This window comes from Echinops telfairi, unplaced genomic scaffold (genome assembly GCF_000313985.2).
Source record: "Echinops telfairi isolate 266 unplaced genomic scaffold, ASM31398v2 ScPeMD7_2;HRSCAF=8, whole genome shotgun sequence".
Taxonomy (NCBI): domain Eukaryota; kingdom Metazoa; phylum Chordata; class Mammalia; order Afrosoricida; family Tenrecidae; genus Echinops; species Echinops telfairi.
Genome location: NW_022103898.1, coordinates 23,072,007 through 23,091,408, shown reverse-complemented (window position 1 = coordinate 23,091,408; position 19,402 = coordinate 23,072,007). Strand labels below are relative to the sequence as shown.

Genomic DNA, 19,402 nt, shown 5'->3' with positions numbered 1-19,402 from the left:
GTGCCGGTAGCCATGCCGAACATCCCATTGTTAGCCTTATGGTGAAACTTCAGCAAGACCCATTTTTGCAGATTCCCAGCAGAAGGGAGAAGGCAGAGATTCATGACTTTTGAGACAGCATCCTGACAATGTGCTAAATTCGCAGGCAGTGAATGAGGCTACTGTCTTTGTTTTCAGGAGCTGCCAAAGGACCCCAAAACGTCCCAGTATTACTTCCAGCTGCAGGTAAGCATGTGCACGTTGCCTAGTTGGAGGAGTTGGGTCCCAAGCCAGATAGAGTATGAACCTGTTGCCTCGAGAGTTGGTGGGCTAAGAGAAAATCTGGAGACTTGGATTCCTGGAATGGGCCTCTTGTTGATCGTTTGTAGACGTCATCTCTCGGGCTCAGGTGGGCAGCTTGAGAGGGACGGTGCTGCACTGGCCCCATAGTAGCATGCGTAGGTTCAGTGGTAGAATCCTCACCCCATGCGGCAGATCCAGGTTCCAATTCTGGCCAGTGCTCCTGTTGTACAGCCACTGCTTTTCTGTCACTGGAGGCGTGAGCGTGGCTATGATGTCGAACAGGCAACGTGGAGCTTCAAGACTACGACAGATGAGGAAGAAAAGTCTAGGGCTCTGCTTCTGCACATCAGCCAATGGACACCCTATGGATTGCAACCAAGCCTTGTCTGACCTACACTGATGATGGGCGTGGCACGGCACAGGCCTTGGTTTGTTCCATCGTGCGTGGAGTCACCATGACTTGGAGGTCAATTCAACAGCAGCTAATCACACCATATGTAGCTTATAGAATGCAGCATGTAAAACTTCCATCACCCTGCTGGGGGAAAGAAGCATTACTGGCACAATGGTTAAGTCTTCGGGTACACGTATGGCGTTAGGTCTTTTTGCGCATCTGAATAAATTGCAGGTATGCTGAAGAACGCCCATTGGCATCCAATGAATTACAAGGCATTGGAAGACTGCGGGACAGAGTAGAACTGCCCCCCCATCGGGCTTCCACGGTGGTAATATTTCCTAAGCCATTAGATTGGTCTAGATCACACAATTCAATAGTTCAATCATATTAAAAAGAGCTGCACAATCATCACCACAATCCATTTTAGAACAGCTTCTTGATCTTAAACTCCTCATGATCAGCTTATGGATGCCTACTGCCACATCTGACCACCACAGAGAGACTGATGGGTTAGAGGCATTGCCGAGCACTGTAAGCCCTGTGTCACCAGGGCTCCTTTACTGAGATGAAACTATTAAAAAAAATAGAGGACTAAACTCATAGAAGCAAGAAACTAGAAGAAGCAATAACCGTATTGATTATAATTGTTGTACTATCCCAAGGATGTATCATAGCTCTATGTGAATGGACAAGGACATCTAAACATCCAGGGGTTAATTCCAAGGTCGCTTCCTTCCACACTCAAGAACCACACTCGCAAGTCAATGCCTACTCAGAGCAACCCTCTAGTCCAGGACAGAACTGCTCCCGTGGGTTTCTGAGAGGGTCTCTCTTCATGGGAGCAGAGAGCCTCATCTTCCTCCTGTGAAGTGGCTGGTGGGTTTGAACTGCTAGTCCAGTGGTTAGCCGCTCAACGTATAATTCTCCTACACCACCAGTGTTCCTGAATAGAACGATTATGGGTAGTTATTTTCTTCTTTAGCCTAAAAACAAAATTGTTGCAATGGCAGAGAATCTGAGTTGGAACTTCAACCCAAGGCGAAAACCCAGGCCTCCTCACAGACGCCTCACTCTGTTCTGCAGCCTACTCTCTCTGTTGTGGTTGAGCCCCATCTGCCTCTCTGCTAAGTAAATAGCATGGGGCCCCCTCACTTTCCTTCCCAGGAGCATTCCGTACGAGAACTGGTGGATCCCGGCCCCTTCACTGTCTTCGTACCTTTATCGTCAGCCTTTGTAGAGGATGCCCAGGTGAGCAGATGACGGTAGACAGGAGGAGGAGGTTTGGGCTGAAACACATTCTTTGGGCTTCCTTTTGAAACTCACGCTGGGGACGTTTCCTGGGCGACTTGTAATGGGCTGAAGATGACCCCCCACGAAATGGACTGTAGCCGGATACAGAGAGTGCCTGTCGGGCCAAGCCTCCAAGTGAGTTCAGGGAAACCCGGGCCAGAAATACTCTAAAGGACATTCCTGATTAGGGTAGTGAGTTAGAGACCTTCAGTAATTCCAAAGCTCCTATAGATGAGAGAGAGAGAGATCCCAGGATTTATGGGATTTAAATCAATTCTTTTCTGAGGGACTTCTCCGAGTCTTTACTGGGCTAGCCTTCATTGGGACAGTTCTTACTGGATTACTCATTAATAATAATAATAGCTGGCATTCATCCAGCATACCAGGCCCTGTGCTGAGTGTTGGGTTTAGATGAACCCATTTGGTTCTCATGACAACCTACTATTACCCCTATTTTGCTGTTGATGATATGGAAGTAACTGGCCCGTGGTCACGTGACTAGCAGCTGGTAGACTAGGCCTCAAACCTGGCTCCAGCACCGGAGTGCCTGGCCACTGCAGACATCCTCCCTCTCTGCATGTATGCTGGATGTCAGCAAAAACCAAAGAGCCAAGACTCATTTGTGAACACTTTTTATATTGGGTAGTTTGTAAACTGAAGAAGCAACAGAGGAGTTTTCAGGAGACAGTGAAAACTCTGTGGGCTTTTATAACACTTGCTCTATGGTTAATGTTGTTTGTAGTTTGATTGGCACATGGAAACGCATCCTGGTCTTTCCTGCAGTAAAGGTTCAATTTGGCCCTACCTCCCTCTCCAGGTGACTGTACAGTGTTTCCCAGCGTAGGTCACAGAGAAACTTTTTTTTTAGTAGGATCTCATAAGATTTGTGGTCCTTCAAAGGAGTGTTGGGAAATGCTGGCCCAGAGAACGCCAAGTGACCTCCACATTGAGATTCAACCATAGAAGAAGGAAGGGGACTCAGGCTACGTACTGTCTCTCTTTTGGACATCCTAGCCTGTCCCCTAGAGTCTAGGGCCTAGACGGCAAGCCTCCCAGGTTCTGGGTGGGGTGAGGGAATGAACAGAGGAGAGCACAGGGGGAGTTGGAACAACGGTCACTTCCTGGGCCCTCTGATGTGTTACAGGTTAATGACTGGAACACACAAGGCGTCATGCCCCAGGTTCTTCGGTATCATGTGCTCTCCTGCAACCAACTGCTTCTGGAAACCCTGAAATTGACCCCAAATGTAACTTCTCTCCAAGGAGGCTCAATTGGCATCTCTGTCTCTCAGGTAAGCAAGACCCCCTGGGCCCTCTCTGCCCCCCTCCCTTAGAGTAGTCTCAGTAATAATGATAGCAACAATAGCAACGGCATGTTGAATGATTTCTATACACCAGCTATTCTAAGGCCTGGATCTGTACTAACTCATCTCATCCTCGACACAACCTCTATTGCAATTCCAATTTATGAATTAGGAAACCGAGCACAGAGAAATTAAGTACCTTGTCCAAGATCACAGGGCGAGTAAGTATCAGAGCTGGAATTCTGCTTCAGAAGCAAGGCAGCTCCAGGGGGGCTCTGGGCCTATTTGGGTAGCACTCATTGGTCAGAAGCTGGAGAGAGAGGAGTGCTTTTAATCAAAGTCTCTTGCCCAAGCTGGCCCTGTCCGTCATGAAATGGGGCAGCACATGGCAGCTGTGGAGTTCATCGCAGAGCGGGGAAATACTGGTGGAGGGAGGTAGGCACACGTGTTGAAGAGAAACCTAATTTGATTAGCTGGTTGATTTCCAATTGATTGTTTACTATTACACTCTCTGGGTGAAAAGTTCATCTCTCTCACTCTCACTCTCTCTCTTTCCCTCTTGCTCTCTCCAAAAATAAGATGCTCAGGTTACTTAGATATTGAGTTTTATCCTACTCTTTTCCTTAAATATTATTCACTTTCATGATGATATAGCCTGTTGGTGCCGTGCTCTGGAAGAAGCAATTCAAGTGCATGCCTATCTCACTCAAGTGCGTGCTCATTTCTCTTCTTTTCTCTTTCTGGATGACCTCAGGGCACAGTGTATTTAAATAACAAGGCGAAGATCATAGCCAGTGATGTCATCACTACCAACGGAATCATCCACATCATAGACAAAGTGCTGTCTCCCCAGAGCCTGCTCATCACCCCCAAAGATGCCTCTGGAAGGATTCTGGTGGGTAAACTCCCCCTTGTAGCCCCAGCATGGAATGGCCCCAAATACAATGTTATATCAGTTCTAGTTTTTAGGCTTTACTTGAGATATTTAAATCTTGCTGTTTGGGTCGTAAGCTGTCATTAAAAGCTTAGTAAAATTACTGTCAGAAAAAAATAAATAAGTAAAAGCCTGTTTTCTGATATTGAATTTTTTTAAATATCCACAAGGGCTAAATGATCTTGCATAAATTTGAAGGATAGGAACATAGGAAGGTAGATGGATAGATGGGTGGATGGATGCATGGATGTTAGGTAGATCATAGATACCATAATTATGAGTATAGAAGTATGAGTGCAGAGTCAAAGAAGTATTGCTTAAAAATCATAGGAATCTTGATTAAAGAGAAAGTGTGGGTGGAACAGTGGTAGAGTGGGTGCTAAGAAGCCAATCTGCACTACCTGCGTGTTATTTGCCTGTATTTTGCTCAGTTGAGCTTTTTTTTTGTGAACAAGATGAGGATTGGAGTCATTCCCACTCTGATTTTCTTTGCAGCAAAATCTTACAACAGTGGCAAAACTCCATGGCTACACCATGTTTAGCAACTTAATACAGGTAAAAATGTATGAATTTTGTTTTATATATATAAATGAGGGAAAGTTAACTCAGAGACTACCTGCCTCAAGTTTTGTAGGTTTGGTTTAGTTTTGCGTTTGTTAGGTTTGTGTTTATTATTTCCATTGTTTTCATTTTGTTTGGGATTTTGCCTTTTCTCACCAATCAACTACGATGGGATGAGTATGAGAAAGCCCAAGATTCTGAAAAGTGGAGCCTCTGTTCTCCTCCACACTCAAAATACTGGCGTGGTTTGTGCAGAAAGGTAACTGGCCGTGGCCAACTAACTCCAAGGCATTATGGTCAGGCCCACACCTGTGCTCTCCAAGGCATCTGGGGTGGTGAGGCAGGGACCAGACGGGCCCCTCTACCAGGTGCTTCCCCTTGATGACGCAGTGCTCCAGCCAAGGAGCCTGGGAAGACGAGATTTTCAGTTCCAATTACCGAGGTGGAGAAGCTGATGTAGAGTTAGGGAATCTATGGCTGTGAGACAGGTAACCAGAATCTACAAGCACATAGTTCTGACGTCCAAAATGTCTCAAATGAATTGAGTAGATAACTTCTCAGCCACGCACCAAATTGCAGAAGAGAATCCAGGAGGAGATGGTCCAGGACCCTCCAGATGTTCCCTTCCCCTCAATAAACACCAAGAAGTCTCTGTAGGGTTCTAAGAACCTTGAGGGCCTCCAAGCACAATCTCTAACCCTCCCCACTAGATCAGTGGTTCGCACAATGGTGTGGGTCTCAGACTCCCTAGGAAGCATATTAACAATGGAGAGCCCACTGTGCTCAAAATCAGAATCTCCAAGGACATTACAGTGGGGTCATCTTTGCCCACCCACCGCCCGACTCCAACACCTGACAGTCAGGCCCACAGCTTCCCACTCCAGATTTCCAAACTCACTGCCCTTGGGTTGACTCCAGCTCATAGCGACCTAGTGTGACTACACTACGCATTGGGCTGAAAACCACAAGGTCAGCGGTTTGAAACCACCAGCTTCTTCATGGGAAAAAGATCAGGCTTTCTACTCCTATAAAGATGTACCATCTTGGAAACACACGGGTTGCTATGAGATGATACTTGTGCACGAGGGGCTGGTTATACAGGAGGCTTCATGGAAAGTTAGGAAACTCCTTTGAGTCTCATGAAAAGGGAAAATCAGGTCAACTTAATAAGACTACTAGAAAGATGAAAAGAAAAATGAATGTGTTCAATGCGCCTGGGCCATAAAAGGCTCTCAAATAATCCTTCCTCGTTTCTCTGGCAATTTCGTTTGGGGACATATGAGGCAGACATCCTTGACCTATATAGGAGCATCGCAATCTTGTATCCCACCCCCAGCCGTCGAGTCCGTTCCAACTCACAGAAGCCCTCTATCGAGGCTGTCAATCTTTCCAGAGAGCAGGGAGCCTCATCTTTCTCCCGCGGAGTGGCTGGTACACGTGAACCTCTGACCTTACGTTATCTGTTCCATGGTTACCCAGCAGTACCCCTGAGGTTCCCACTTTAATATTGGGGGGGAGGGCATTTTTGTTGTTGTTGTTGTTGTTGTTTTAATGAACTATGCGAAAAATATGGAGCTGGTCTACAAAAATTAAAATATTTGGGTAGGATTAATAGGAAAGAAGAGAGATTGGCTAATGTTCCTTTTCATACGAACAAAAGGCCAGAATTTTTTGGCCTTCGCTTACTAAGCTTGCATGTGGCAGAATGGCTGGGGTGTAATGAGCCCTGGTTTCTGGACATGTCACTTGGGGACCAGCTGAGTTTCCCTAAGCCCAGGACACAGTTGGAAGGCTCGCTGTCTTCCTCAGATGGCTGGCAATACCCACCCACATAGCAGGGTCTGCTGTGTGATTTGTGCATGCACCATGGGGGGCTGTTTCCTGTGTTTCAGGGCTCGGACTTGCTGAGTCTTATCACTGATCCTATCCACATCCCAATCACACTCTTCTTGCCCACGGACGAGGCTCTCCAAGCCCTACCCCCTCAACAACAGGATTTCCTCTTCAACCAAAAGAATAAGGTCAAGTTGAAGGAGTACCTGAAGTTCCACGTGATACGAGATTCCCAGGTACTTTGTTTTCACACCTAAGCAAATGCAGGGATGCCCCAGGCATGACAAAGCCCCAAGGTACCAAGACACTGTGGTGGGAGGGAGGGTGGAGCATCCCATGCCAACTGTGTCTCTCACTAACTGGCCAGAGTCCATGGACCCCATTAGGGGACTCCAGTGCCGCATCCTCCAGGCAAACAAAAACAAGAGAAATTAAACCGGTGCATGGAATATTAGTCTCCTAGGACCACCATAGCAAGTGGCCACAAGCTGGGGGCTCAGAACATCAGAAATATATTCTCTCACCGCTCTGGACCCAATCTCCTCCGACCAATCCCTTCTGGCCACTTCTTAGCTTCAGGTGACCCTGTGTTCCTTAGCTTGGAGATGCATCACTCCAAGCTCAGTCTCCTTGAGAAAATAGCCCCAAGCCTTCCTAAATATCTCTCTGTCAGAAAGAGATACTGCTCATCTACCTGCCTCCTGCAGGTCACATCAGGACAGAGAAAGCAAGAGTCCCAGGGTTCCCTGCGGCATGGAGGTGTGGTTGTTTCTTGGGCTTTTGCCTTTTTTTGCTTTAACCTTTAACCCATACCGAAGAGCCTGAGTCTTTCCTTGTGCTGCAGATCAGCTTCTAATCTTTCCCAGTTCATATGGCAAAAAAAAAGGCTCCTGGGAACCGTGCCCAAGTTCCTCCAGATGAACTCTTGCTCTCCCTACTCCAGCATTTCCAAGGAATGGATTAGTCACCTGGGATCAACTGGGATCAGAGAGGGGAAACTATAGGGAGCATGGAACGTCTTGCTTCAGCCCTATCATTCGAGGTCTTCAACCAGGACCTTTGGCCCTGTCCAGCAGTGAGTTCATGGAGTCCAAGAATAGCAAAAGCCCAAACTCTGGCCATTCATAACACCGCAGGCCATTTGCCTGCACTTGATTCCCTGCTCTTGTCCTTGGCTCCATTCCCCCAACATACCACCTTCCATGGACCGCCCCCCCCCCTAGGCAGACAGGAATGGAAGGGCCCAGAAACGCAGACCATCTGGTAGCTACTTAGCCTCCAGAAATCCTTTCCATCCTCCTAGATAACCCATTCCATGATCCTCCTTTTTTTATTATAACTGTTGCCATTTTAAACCTGGAATGATTCTAACTCGTGGAAAGAGGTGACACCAAATGTGGTTTGTTGGCAAAGGTCCTTTGGGCCCTGCCTCAGACTGCATCTGGTATATTTAGGAGGCACCATGATTCTTCCAGGTTTTAGCAGTGGATCTCCCCAGATCTGCCGCCTGGAAGACCCTGCAAGGTTCAGAGCTGAGTGTGCAGTGTGGAGCGGGCAGCGACATCGTGAGTACTGTCACCCAGGTGGGGGGTGGGGACATGGTAATGACAAGCCACTCGCTTCAGCGCACTCCTGCGAGGAGACATGGATTACTCATTCAAGAGGGTGTCCTCGTCGTGTGTGTGTGTGTGTGTGTGTGTGTGTGTGTGTTGTTTCTTTTAGAGGGAAGTGAAAGCATCTTTTTTCCAGTTGAGATCATTCCCTGCAGCCATTCAGTCATCACTCTCTCCTCCTTCCCAGCTCCACTGTAGCCTTGCCCTCACTCTTCGCACTTGGCTCTACCTACGCAATCAGCCAGCAGAGGGGGAGTGTGCAACTTTGTCCTGGTCTGGCTAGTTGCTGAAGCAGCCTGCCTTCCCAGAATTCCACACGCTGAATGAGTCTGAGAGAATTAGCTCAGCTGTGTGTCATGGAAACCCCAAAAGGACAGCGGCTGAAGTCGCCAAGAATGGATTCCTTCTTGTACGAAGAAATCTGGAAGTCACCAGCCCGGCGGTGGCATGGCAGCTGCATTCGGGAGCTGCTTCTGTCTTGCTGCCCTGTAACCCATGACCTCAGCCTCCAAGCCACCGCAAGGTCCCAACGGCTGCTCATCATGTCTGCTTTCCAGTCAGGAGGAGGAACAAGGCAAAGCACCACCACCCCTCCCCACCCCAGGAGCTCATGCCCTTGAAGCAGCCGTCTGAGAAGTCCCATCTGAGAAGTCCCAGCAGTACTCTACTTACATCTCATGATGAGAATCCCTTTGCGATTTAGATGGGAATTGCCTCGAATGGACACAAATTTGAAGACTGCTGTCAGCACTTTTACCTTCCAACTTCCAGATGGTTCCTCTAAAGTGTTTGCACTCTCGAGATCAGCCGTCCTGTCTCCACAGACCAGAGAGGACAACGACCAGACAGGGACGGCAATGTCTACTCCGCATTCTGTGCACTAAAGTAGTTTTGAGAACACTTTCCAACATGCTCTTTAGCTGGAGCTTTCTAATAAGCCTATACAGTAAGGTCTGTGACCGCAACATATTTACCTGGTGGGCAAGGCACTCCGTGGAGAAGTTGGACGCTTGTCCGTGTTCACACAGTGAGTCATTGGAGGGGTCAGGCTTGTCCTCACTCTAAGTCACACTCTCTCTATCCCAGCGATAGAGGCTGCGGCTTACCTTGTTCTTCTTCTCACAGAAAATCCAAACTGCAGGCTACTGCTTAGCAAGGGTAGGGGAATGTTCCCATCAACTTATTACCTTCGTCACCTTGGGGAAGGAAATCCTGCCTTTGCTGCAAGCATTCAGTGGAATAACATATCTGATGTAGTGTGGACAACACCTGGTCATGTGAGAAATAAATCCTCGTTATACCTACTCCTCGCTTATCAGCCATCTCGTTATCTGCCATTTTGCATTTAAAACAATAGAAAAAATCTGCTCTTGATGATTTTTCACTTATGTCTGGCAGTAACGCGTGAGCGCTGAAGTGCAAGAAGCGAGTAATGATAGCTACAATAATTATAGTTATGTGTCAACTTGCCTGGGCCAAGTTTTCTTAGTGGTTTGGCAGTTACACAGTGATGTCATTTGGCAGTTACACAGTGATGTCATTTGGAAGTTTTGTGATGATGTAGTCATCTGCCATTTTTAAAAAACATTTTCACATGACACCAATTTTCACATAATGATCTAGAGCAGCCCTGGAGGGTGTAGTAGATTGAGCTTTAGGATGCTAATCACAAGTTCAGTGATTTAGACCCACTAGGCACTTCAGAGGAGAAAAATCAGTCTGCCCATTCCCATAGAGAGTTACGATCTCAGAAACCCTACGGTGTAGTTCTCTGTCCAATGGGGCTGCTATGACTTGGAATTAACTCAATGGCAGTAGGTTGGAACCTCGCTAGATCAGGAAGTGAGGAGTGAGGATATTATGGTTGTCCTTGTCAAGTTAAAGCCCATCACTAGCATATTTTTGAAAGCTCAGCCTAAACCTTTGCTAGGGGATGGCACAAAATAAGAAAACCTTGGTTACTGCCCGTGAAGCGGCCATGTCAGCAGAGTTCACCCTGAGCCACGGTGATCATCCTGCTCCACATGATCATCTGCATTGCCCGTACTCCTACCTTGGGAGAGGCAGTGCCTCAGGCGCACGGGAAAATAGACTCAGGGGCCAGCGGCCTGAGTGTACGTGCCTGCGCCACCCATTACTGGCTGTGTGACAGGGGCTAATTTCTCCATTATTCATCGCCTCCCATTCCGTATCTGCCAAAATAAAAGAACATGCACCGCAGTGGAGCAAGTGCAGCCAGCAGCACACCCTCCTGAGAGCGAGGGTGGGGAGAGACCATCCTGCTTTCTTTGGGCACATCATCAGGAGAGCCTACTGGCTGGAGAAGGGCATTGTGCTTGGTCAAGGAGAGGGCCGGCAAAAATGAGAGAAATTCTCCATGAAATGGATGGCACCCACGGATGGCGCCAGCGATGATGGTGAGGATGGCGAAGGGCCAGGTAACATGTCGTTCTGCTATACATGAGGTCACCATGAGTCGGAGCTAAGTCAACAGCATCTGATACCAGCAAAATGGGTTCACTGATACTAGCTGTCACAAAATTCAAAGAGTTTGCACAAGTGAAGCACGTAGAACAGCGAGTGTACATCAGAGTGATCGTGTTCGTTTGGGGGGTTGTTTTTGTTTCAGTTCTGACTCTCAGAGGAGCTAGTCATATAATACGGCCTGAGAAGAAGACAAGTCTGGGAAGGGCTATTGATTCTCTCTCTCTCTTTCTCTCTCAGGGCGAGCTCTTTCTGAATGGCCAAGCATGCAGAATTGTGCAGCGGGGACTCCTATTTGACCTGGGTGTGGCCTATGGCATCGACTGTCTGCTGATTGACCCCACACTAGGAGGCCGCTGTGATACTTTTACTAGTTTCAATATCTCGGTCAGTCCCCAAAACATCACGGTAGCAAGGGACCCTTGAGTCAAAGACTTGTCCTCATAATCTGTAGTGGACTATGTTGTAGAACCACTAAAGGCTAGTCCTCAGCGAGCCCAGGACCCAAGAGCTCTGAGGGCTGAAGGACTGTGCTTTCAGTCTCTAAGTCAGTAAACTCCTACTTAGCTTTACCCACGCCTAGTAATTCTCCCTTATCCTCCTACCCACTTATCCGTTCATCCCTTCTTCACGAAGGAAATAACCATTGAGTATCAACCATGAGTCCTTTCAAGTCCATCTATCCGTTCAGTCATTCTTTTAATGACCCTTTTATTCCCTACCTTTAGGCCATATGAAATTACCATATTTACCAATGTTGACTCATAAATATGTCACCTTCATATGATCCAAGCTAATATATGCCACTAACACTTTCATTCCTTTACCTGTTCCTTCAACAGCATTGACCGAACATCCGTCCACAGTCATGTGCCATGCCAGGCATCTTCACACTTCACGTTCATTCATCCGCCCAGCACCCAGTTCTTGAGTACCCTCTTTGGACTGGGCATTTTGCACAATGCTTGTCTGTTGTTGTTGTCGTTGTTGTTAATCCCTACAATAATCTTGGACTTGGGTATCATCATCTCCTTTGTGTATCTGGAAATGGAGTCACACATAGGTGATGTGACTTGACATGGCTAAGTCTGACATCAGTACCTGTACTTCATGGGCCCACTCTTTTAGGAGACCAGTGAGCCAGTTGTCCCTTCTGCTATAAGAGGTGGCCTTCATCATTTCCAAAATACATTCACTTTTTTTTTTCAATTGAGCATTCCCCATCAGCACCAGCACCAATGCCCTGAAGATCAAATAGCAATCAGAATTATTATCATCCCTACTTCATGGGCCAAAAATCTATGGATAAAAGAGTACAAGTGAATGGCCAAAAGTATCATAGCCCATTTATAATGCAACTGACATGCGTGTCCATATATCCCACTGACACCATACAATCAACCTGCATAACACTGTCCAGGCCCCACTCTTTCTAACAGAGAACCACAGCAAGGCGATCAGGTCCAAGATAGACCCTTGTAATTTGCCATGGCAAAGTTCCAGGTGGATTTCAAGTTTATCATGTGAACCATAGCCCACTCTTCATCAAGATTAATGAAATTACTAACCAACCCCTCAAGGTATTAACCAAGAGCATTTTCTTGTGGTTTCCAATATTCTTGTTGTCAATCATTGCTTTTCTTTTACTCTAGGGGGATTGTGGAAGTTGTATCAATACTCCCAGCTGCCCAAAGGAGAGCAAACCAAAGGTAATTATGAATGCAGTGATGTTGTTTGGAGAGCAGCAAGTCTGCTTCATATTCAAACTCTCATCTGACAGTGAGTTAAGAGTGTGTGTGTACATAACTTTGAGTTATATTGAGTTATATTCCTTTAATTCATGTCATTCTTTCAACAATCAAGCATCCGATATGCATATCTTCAAACCAGGCAACCTGCCAATCCAATGCCCATCTTCCAGGAACTGTCTAGAAAAGGCATCGTGTTGTAAACTTTGAAGGGACGTAACAGAACTAGTGACATTTGTTTTCAGATGCTGGCTATAGTCAGTTGGTTGCTCTTCATGTCTCAAGCCCCATGCCGCTCACTTGCTCACTGTTATTGAGTCTGTTCCAACCCTGGTGAGTTTTCAAGACTGTAACTTTTCACAGGAATCCCCTTGGAGGGGCTGGTGGTTTTGAACAGCTGACCTTGGGGTTAGCAGTCCAAGGCATAACCACTAGGCCACCAGGACTTCTAAGCTCCGTGCTTGGTCCTTTATATACACTCGTCCCACTCCTCATTACAATACTAGAGAGAAGCAAGTAGTGGTTCTACTTTACTTATGAGAAAATGAGTCTCCACGTGGTTAAGTAATTGCCCTAATCCACACAGCTAGTTAGGAGAAAAGCTAAGGTAGAGTCCAAATATAGAGTGATGGTTAAGTACATGACATTTGAGCCAATAGGTGTGGCAAGTTACATAATCTAGAAGTTTCTGACGTTTGAAGATGACAATGACCCTTTCGCATGTGGTTATAAGGAAGAACCAATTTTTGAAAACGGGCGTACAGAGCCTGGTCCTTAGCCGGAGCTCTTTAACCCTTCGCTAAAGCTGCCTTGTCCCGCGGTGCTGTACCTGAAAGTAGACTCACTAATAGAAACACCTCTATTAAACAAACTCAAGCCCTTCTGCGGGGACTTGAGGGCTTGCCAACCTTTAACGCATCACGTTCTGCGATGCGGGGAGCCCCTGGGTGGTACAAACAGCGAATGCACCTGACTGCTGATCCAGAGGTGTCTCACAAGAAAGCCCTGGCCACCTGCTTCCCAAAAAGCAGCCAGTGAAACCCCCGTCGAACAAAGTTCTCCTTTGACACACACGGGTCACCCAAAGTCCAAATTAACTCACAACTGATATCGCTGGTTTCCACGATGGGAAGCCATGACCCCCAGGCAACCCCACCATTTGCACTCATCTGTAAAGGTCTTTTCTCTTGAGATGGTGAAGAAAATGTCTTCCCTTGAGTTCTGGTGCTGAGCCCTACTAACTACCCTATAAAGAATCTCCTTGACTGTCCCATGTTCAACCTGAGTAGTACCCAGAAGCTTCCACCAGGGGGCGGAGGGACTCAAGACCCCGAGTGTTGGGATGGAGCCCTCTCTGTGTTTTTCAGGGTGTGAAGCAGAAGTGTCTCTACCACCTGCCCTTCAAGCGGAACCTGCCAGGCTGCCAGCAGCAGTGCTTCATGGTGGTGCAGCTCCCCAGGTGCTGCAAGGGGTACTTCGGGCGAGACTGTCAGGGTGAGGGCAACTCTTCCTGCCATGCAATTCTCATTGTACCGAGTTTGAAAGGACCCAAAAGTATATAAAGAGGTCAGGGTGCAGTGCAGGGGAGCATCTCTCTCCATGACTCTCTCGGTCAGTCTGAAGAATTTTATATCATTCATTCTGTGGTTTTTGTCCTGCACTGAGATTTCACAAGGTATATATTAAATCGTGCACACTTTAGGCTCTTTGGTCTAACATCATATCATATACATTGTCCCGTGGTGGTTAAAAAAAAAATCATATTGAATGGTATGCAATGTCCATGATATTGATAAAGACATGAGCGTAAATGCATCTCAGGATTCTATTTTGGCAAGGTGGCACACTGATCAGACCTGTGTGGGTCGCCATATCCTGAGAACTCCCGGTTACAGAATGGGTAGCGTTGCCAAGTGACTTGTGGTCCTCCGGGAATGGCCTCTTCTGCTTACGGGAGCTTGGGCACAACCTGGGGCTTCAGTGTCTCCATATAACTTGCAGCCAGTGATCCATCACCAACAAGCATCTTAACACATCGCCAGTGGGCATAGCCACACTTAGACGGCACTCACACGTTCCACACATTGTCCTACGTGGGTGCCTTTACCTACTTCCCACAGGTGACTTATGCACAGTGACTTCTCATTATGTGTAGGCCCCATATGTACAAATCCGCCTACTTGCTAAAATGTATCTGTTCCCACGACCAATACTTGCAATGCAACTGTGGTCATTCGTGGGCCTACAAAAGACACCGAAAGACTGTTGAGTTAAGCCCCCCGGGGCACCTGGCCCCCCCCTGAGGTTGCTCAAAGCCACACTCGGCCTCCAGATCTCATTTCTCGCACTGTAAGCCAGAGCTTCCTCCACAGTCTATTAGTGCCACGATTTTCACATTTCTGTGCCTTTTGTTGGTGATTTTGCTACCTCAGGTGCCCCTCATCCCAAGAGCAAGAAAATTGCCATGTAAAAAAATAGAGGAAATGTGTGTGTTAGATAAGCCTGATTCAGGCATGCACTATAGTGCTATTGACTCAGTGTGAAAGAGTCAACAATGTATATTAATCAAGGTGTCTGCTGACAGGAGGAACCCTCGTGGTACTGTTGGGTACGCTTTGGCCTGCTAGCCACAAGGTCAGCTGTTCAAACTCACCAGCCACTCTATGGGGAAAAGATGAAGCTGTCTGCTCCCCCAAAGATTTACAACCTCAAAAAAAAACCCTTACAGGGCTACTATGATTCGATGGCTATGGGTTTGTTTGTTTGTTTGTTTCCCAACAAAAATACACACAAAATAAGATTGGTAATGATCAATTGATGACTTCTGTATTTCCCCAGGGACAGTGGTTTAGTAGTCATTCATTCAATGCTCCTAGAAACTGTGCCAAAGATAACGACCACAAATATCAAGGGTCAACCGTATATCCATTCATTTCATCCCCACAGCAACCCCTAGGATGTAAGTTCCGTTGTTATCCCATTTAACAAATGAGAAAACTGAGGCACAGAAAGGCTAAGGCCCAAGGGCCCCAGCTGTAACCAAACGTCATGCTTCCTATTACCAAATGTAGCCAATGCACCATGCTCTAGATGAGGACATTCTGAGCTGAGAGGCCTTGCAATCACCCATCTCTACCCTCCAGCACTGAAGTGTGGACCATCCATTATATTTGCTCAGTACTCTGCATCTCAAAATGCACTCGGTTATATGACCTCACCTGACCCTCACCAGAACACTGGGGCCAAAGAGGCATCACCGCCATCACCATCACCACCACCATCGTTATTTATCGTCTGCTGCAGTCAAGTCGGTGACCCCGCGCCGAATGGGACCAATGCCTGGTCCCTCACCATCCCGGGAATGGTTGCAAATCAAAGCAAATCAAAGACCCCTCAGGTCTTCACTGGTTAATTTTTGGAAATAGATCACCAGAGTTTTCCTCCGAGTCCATATTGGACTGGGGACTCTGCTGACAGCTGCCCAGCATCAGAGCAACACCCACGCCCCCACGGGCAGCTGGGTGGTGATTGCTCATGGGGGCACTGGCTGGGCACCCAACCCCAACCACCTGCACAGAAGGCTGAAATCCTGCCACCAAACCATCATTGCCCTCCGACTACTATCATTCAGAGCTAAGGAAACTGATGCTCAGAACAAGTTCATTACTCAATGCAATAGACTCAGATCCATGATATTCCTGACCCCCAAAGCAGTGCATGGTTCAGCATATTCCCATGCCACGGTAGACCCCTACTGGATGCATTTAAGCTCACACCCCATAAGCCACTGTCTCGCCCTGCATATCCAGTAATGCTGGGACCATGGTCCCTCTAGGTTAGTGGATATCAGAATCTGCGATCGGAGACAGTTTAGCGGCACCCTTTTCAAAGGCCCGGAGCTGCTCTGGGTCCCGGGAACCTGTGGAGTCACTGGGGCTGCATCTCTTGCAGCCTGCCCTGGAGGACCGGATACCCCGTGCAATAACCGAGGAGTGTGCCACGACCAGTACTGGGCCACAGGAGAGTGCCAGTGCAACATGGGCTTCAACGGGACGGCGTGCGAGCTGTGCTGGCCGGGGAGATTCGGGCCTGACTGTCAGCGTATGTGCCCCCTCCCAATGGTGGACCTTGCTTTCCTCTGCGTGTTCCCTGTCCTCGTCCACACCGCCCTTGCCCCTCGCTCCCAGCCGTCCATCTCCTATCTGCCCATCCTTTGTGTTTCTTTCCTCCTTGGGTGTGTTTTCAGATTCCACCCACTGAAACCCGCATCCCCTACCGCCACCTAGGTGGGCTTTGGTTGAACACTGTCTATTCATTCATTCATTCACTCAACAGACAGATAGTTATTGACTAGTATTAGAAGGCTCAGGTGGCACTGGGAGTTATGTATTGAGCTGCTAAGAGCAAGGTCAGTGGTTCAAACCCACTAGCAACTCCATGCTAGAAAAATGAGGCTGTCTGCTCCCATAAAGATTTATAGTCTCAGAGACCCTATGGAGTAGTTCTGACCTCTGGGTTTGCTGTGAATTGGAATCAACTCAATGGCAGTGGGTAGGTTTTACTAACACTGGTAGCTCACATTTATTTATTTAGCGCATAAACAATTATCATCTGCAATTGCCTACTTGATGATTGGTTGAATGAGTGTTTATTAAGTGCTAGGCATATTGGCTTTGCTCACTTCATCCTCTAACAACCCCTTGAGACAAGTACTATTGCTATTAGCCCCACTTAGCAGGTGAGGAAGCTGAGGCAGAACGCAATTAAGTGGCTTGTTTAAAAGCCTGGTGTCTCCTAAGTTCTAGGGACGAATGGTGGAAGGAGAAAAGCAAAGTTCCAGCTCTCAAGAAACTTACCGTATATACTCGTGTATAAGCCGAGTTTTTCAGCACATTTTCAATGCCGTTTTTGTGGTGCCTTGGCTGATATTCGGGTCGGCTTATACTCGAGTATACACGGTACATTCCAGAGGAGGAGCCGGATCACACTCTACAGGCAGAGATCGTCCTAACAGCTATAAAGAACAAGAATGCAAGCGGAGGGGGTGGAAGAATGGAAAGAGGTGCTGTTGGAAAGGCATGGCCGTAAGAGGCCATTGGATTCAAGACCTCACTGGGGTGAGGGAGCCTGGGGACAGCTCAGGAACCATCGTCCAAATGAGCTCCCAGCAACGCTGGAAATGTACAAGTCCCCTCTCTAAGAGAGTGACCACGAGCCACATGTGGCCCCTGAGCACTGAGTAGTTCCAAATTCTAACTAGTTCAGATGGAAGTCCCCACCTGTGGTGAGTGGCCACTCTACTAGACAGCACCGCCTGGAGGGATGGCTTTCCCAGCAGAGAGAGGAACAAGTACAAAGGGCTGGAGAAAGGAGTGGGCTCAGCGAGCATCTCGGGCTGGGTTCTCTAGAGAAGTCAATCCAGTGGTGCTTTTACGTGTATCTCAGAGAGAGAGAGGAAACTCTATCAAGAACATGGCTAGTCCACGTCCAACTAGGCTCTGAGTCCGTGGGTCAGATGTTGGGCTGGAGGCTCCTCCTGACTCACAGAGTTTCAAGAGCTGGCAGTTGGCAGGAAGGCCACCGGATGGTGGCTGCAGACGCACAGGGATGCAAGATCAGCAGGTCAGGCTTGTGGCTGCAGAGACAAATGAATCCAAGGTCAACAGGTGACAGGTGGCTAAGGACTCTTGGGGGTCAGCAGGCAATATGGCAGGCCCTTCGCTCAATCCAGAGAACATGGAGGTTGATGAGCCAGATGCAGGATCCAGACCCAGCAAAAATCAAACAAATTAATCACAGTGTCCACTTTTATCGGAACCAGGCCTGATCCCCAAGGCGATTCATTGTATCAGGGCTGTGACTTAAGTAAAGGTGTTGTGTTCCACTCTAATCATATCACACTATGGAGGCTGGCCACTGAGTGGCTGTGATTACATTGTGTCAAGGCAGGTCCTGGGAAACTTCTAGGTGTTCATTTCCAAACCACTGAGAACCCTAGCGGAGCCAAGTTGACACAAAACCTTAACTGTCGTAGTGCACAAGAAACAGTAAGAGGTGGTTCAGCAGAGCAGGCAAGGAAGAGAAAGGGAAGAAGGAAGTGAAATTTGAAGGTCCCCAGGGGCCAGCTCATGTAGGAGCTTCTTGTCCCAGAAGGGTCGTCAGAGCATATTCAGTGTGATGAGCAGTCAGAGGAGAACTGTGAGCTGGGGGGGAATGGGGGGGCTGTCATGAGCAGACTGGACAGGCTCACTCCAGCTCTCTCTGGAGAAGAGACCTAGGAGGGCAAGGACAGACACAGGAAAACCTTCGGGGAACTTGTATAGCAATCTAGCTGAGAGCTGATGAAGCCACAGTAGAGCTCAAGGTAGCCAGAAGTCAGCTGGGTGTGGGGACTGGTGCATTTCTTGAAGATTTTACTGATAAATTGGACAGCAGAATGCCACCCTGTCCTGCAGGCTCCCCGTGGTTGTTTTGGGTCAAACCATGGTGATCAAGAGATGGTGGTTTTTTGCTGGCAGATTCCCAAAAGTTGAAGTCTTTCTGTCTAGCCTGTCTTCGTCTGGAAGCTCAACTGAAACCTGATCATGATCAGCATCATAGGAACTGCCAAGCTTCCACCCACTGCTGGGTGCTGGTCATGCATGAGGTGCATTGGCTGGGGGTCAAGCCTGCATCTCCCAAATGGATATGGAGAATCCCACCACTGAACCACCACGGCCCCCTGTCGCGCATAAGACCCTTTCCTTCTGCACCTGCAGCACTCCTTGCATCTACGATTACCTGATGTCAGCTCCATGAGAGCAAGGACCATGTCATGTTTTCTCCCGTAACCTCACTGCTACCACCCACGAGAATGCTGAATGCAGTGTGTGTGTGTGTGTGTGTGTGTGTGTGTGTGTGTGTGTCTGTCCGTCTGTCTAAATGTCTGAGAGAACAAATGACTGGGACATGGGCACA

The 19,402-nt window shown here is 47.9% G+C and overlaps 1 protein-coding gene across 1 annotated transcript in view; it reads left to right on the top strand.

The window, feature by feature from the left end:
- Positions 1-19,402, top strand: part of STAB2 (stabilin 2) — a 166,892-nt gene that overhangs the window by 124,272 nt on the left and 23,218 nt on the right. Inside the window, exons 45-55 of the mRNA XM_045291191.1 lie at positions 178-225; positions 1,844-1,927; positions 3,114-3,260; positions 4,027-4,167; positions 4,702-4,761; positions 6,660-6,836; positions 8,076-8,165; positions 10,938-11,084; positions 12,350-12,406; positions 13,813-13,939; positions 16,397-16,546. Coding sequence (XP_045147126.1) covers positions 178-225; positions 1,844-1,927; positions 3,114-3,260; positions 4,027-4,167; positions 4,702-4,761; positions 6,660-6,836; positions 8,076-8,165; positions 10,938-11,084; positions 12,350-12,406; positions 13,813-13,939; positions 16,397-16,546 — 1,228 coding nt within the window. The remainder of the gene's footprint in view (positions 1-177; positions 226-1,843; positions 1,928-3,113; positions 3,261-4,026; positions 4,168-4,701; positions 4,762-6,659; positions 6,837-8,075; positions 8,166-10,937; positions 11,085-12,349; positions 12,407-13,812; positions 13,940-16,396; positions 16,547-19,402) is intronic.